The following is a 2500-nucleotide window of genomic DNA, read 5'->3' as shown; positions in this document are numbered from 1 at the left end:
TATAGAAAAAAGAACTTCATTAAGTACAGTTAATGCCTCAAAGTTTGTAATTTGACATCTTTACATAGAACTGTATTTGATAGCAAAGCAAAAGCATTTCCTTTCTTCAAGTGTTATATATATTTAAAACACTCCTCCAGACACACACACACACACACACACACACACACACTCCTCCAGACACACACATCTCAAAATTAGACTGACATTGTGTTTTAATTTTTCATCTTTGAAAATGACCATTTCCAGGATTCCAGTTGCATTTATAATCACTTTATTATTATTTTAACATGAGACAAGACTCTTCTGACTGCTGAAGAAAACCTTGCTCTACAAGCATTTATTTATTGAATATACAGATCTCCAGACAAACTCTGAAACAACAAACACGTCTCTTTATGGAGTGATGAGCAGAAATATCATATGATCTGTGTCCTGTCTAGAGTGTGTGTGGAAGAGTGTGTGTGTGTGTGTGTGTGTGAGAGAGCTGCTGGTCTTCACAGGACTGTCCATCTTCACGCAGACGCAGTCTTCTTCTCTTTGTAGGTGGCCATCATCTTCTTGATCTCTGCGATGGCTTTGCCTGGATTCAGGCCCTGCGGGACGAGACGCTCGTGAGAAGAAGAAGTCACCAGAAGAAGTCGGCGGTTCTCCCGAGTCCTGACTCTTACCTTCGGGCAGGTTCTGGTGCAGTTCATGATGGTGTGACAGCGGTACAGAGAGAAGGGGTCCTGCAGCTTGGAGAGCCTCTCCTCGGTGTATTCATCACGAGAGTCGATCATCCAGCGGTACGCCTGAAACACACATCACACGTGGACGAGTTTGTCTGGGTCTGGATGGATGTGAATGGGTGCCGTCGGAATGAGAGTCAAACAGCTGATAAAAACTTCACCGTAATGGATATACACAAAAATAATGTTTAATTAGCTGTTTGGACTCTCATTCTGACGGCACCCATTCACATCCACTGCTGAGATGTTTCTCCAGACCCGGTGGAGACACACACACACACACACACACACACACACACACACCTCCTCACACACACACACACACACACACCACACACACACACACCTCCTCACACACACACACACCTCCTCACACACACACACACACACACACACTCTCCTGACCTGCATGAGCACGGCTGGACCCAGGTACTTGTCTGCGTTCCACCAGTAGCTGGGACAGCTGGTGCTGCAGCAGGCGCACAGGATACACTCGTACAGCCCGTCCTGACGGAGACACACACACAGGTCACACACTCATGTCACACACACACACACACACACACGTGTCCGGGCTCATCAGCTACCAGTTTCTGCCGGTCCTCCACGCTCTGCAGGTACTGCTCCTGGCCCTGTCTGGACTCGTCCTTCTTCTTCAGGTAGGGCTCGATGGACTTGTACTGAGCGTAGAAGTTACTCATGTCCTGCAGGAAACAGACGCTGATGAACCCAGCAGAGACAGGAAGAGGCGGAGCATGAACCCAGCAGAGACAGGAAGAGGCGGAGCACACGGCAGACTCACCTGAAGCTCGCTCGGGGCGGATCTCGATCTCTCAAAGACGTCGTAGGAAGAGGTTTTGTTTTAGTGCTGCCGTCTTAAATACCATCATGCTAGCTTTTTACACACTTCATGTTGTGTGACGGTCTTTACAAACAGAATTGAACTGAGGAGTAGCGCTAACTCCAAAGAAATCAAAATGAGACATTTATCGCGATAATTATCGATATCGATGTTACATAGTTTTGCGTGATTTCTTTTCTTATTGTAATAATTATTAATATTGACTAATATTTAAATAATTAGCATGACTTATTTTTGGTTATATCGGCAAAAAAACCCTGAAATGTTTACATTCATCACAATAATTATTAATATCGCCTGATCATGTGTTTTTGGTTATAAGTATAAAAACATTTATAGTGATAATTATTGATATGGAATGGAACTTATTTTTTATTATATCGCCAAAAAATAAATAATTTTTTTACATTTATCATGACAATTCTTCACATCGCGTGATATTTAAGAAATGACCGTAATAAGTAGCGTGGGTTTTTTTGGTCATTTTTCCGCTGGAGATCTCTGTGGAGGGACACTCACCGGCACCAGGTCTTTCACCACGTACATGTGCGGCAGCGGGTAGATCTTCGTCACCTTGCCGGTGTTCGTGTCGATTTTGTTCAGACAGGCCAGAGTGTTTCCTCCGTTGATGTTCATGGCACACGACCCGCAGATCCCTGCAGACAGAAGCGTCTCAGAACGGGCCGCGGCTCGCACCGGGCTCTCTCTCCCCGGGACTCACCCTCTCTGCAGGAGCGCCTGAAGGTCAGCGTGCCGTCCATCTCGTTCTTGATCTTGATGAGAGCGTCCAGAACCATGGGCCCGCAGCTGAAACACACAAGACAGGCTCTTCAGCGCGGATCTGCGGCGGCGGGGCCCCGGGCGGGTCCGGGGCCGGGCCGGCGGCTCCACTCACGTGTTCAGGTCG

General features: G+C 46.9%; 2 protein-coding genes across 3 annotated transcripts in view; both read right to left on the bottom strand.

The window, feature by feature from the left end:
* The window catches only part of mfap2 (microfibril associated protein 2), a 5218-nt gene extending 5093 nt beyond the window's left edge, over positions 1-125 (bottom strand). The window contains exon 1 of the mRNA XM_043223823.1: positions 1-125. This exon is cut by the window's left edge and continues 171 nt beyond it. The gene's annotated coding sequence lies outside the window, so the exon portion shown is untranslated.
* A 132-nt stretch (positions 126-257) lies between these two features.
* The window catches only part of sdhb (succinate dehydrogenase complex, subunit B, iron sulfur (Ip)), a 2989-nt gene continuing 746 nt past the window's right edge, over positions 258-2500 (bottom strand). The window contains exons 2-8 of one of the 2 annotated variants that reach the window (XM_043223696.1): positions 2489-2500; positions 2315-2400; positions 2113-2249; positions 1298-1435; positions 1137-1238; positions 672-794; positions 258-596 (exon numbers count right to left, since the gene is read on the bottom strand). The exon at positions 2489-2500 is cut by the window's right edge and continues 116 nt beyond it. In XM_043223696.1, coding sequence (XP_043079631.1) covers positions 516-596; positions 672-794; positions 1137-1238; positions 1298-1435; positions 2113-2249; positions 2315-2400; positions 2489-2500 — 679 coding nt within the window. In that variant the 3' untranslated portion in view covers positions 258-515. The remainder of the gene's footprint in view (positions 597-671; positions 795-1136; positions 1239-1297; positions 1436-2112; positions 2250-2314; positions 2401-2488) is intronic. The other variant, XM_043223697.1, reaches the window with a different exon arrangement.

The sequence above is a fragment of the Puntigrus tetrazona genome, chromosome 22 (genome assembly GCF_018831695.1).
Source record: "Puntigrus tetrazona isolate hp1 chromosome 22, ASM1883169v1, whole genome shotgun sequence".
Classification (NCBI taxonomy): domain Eukaryota; kingdom Metazoa; phylum Chordata; class Actinopteri; order Cypriniformes; family Cyprinidae; genus Puntigrus; species Puntigrus tetrazona.
The sequence above is the reverse complement of the archived record's forward strand: the minus strand, read 5'-3'. Positions and strand labels throughout refer to the sequence as shown.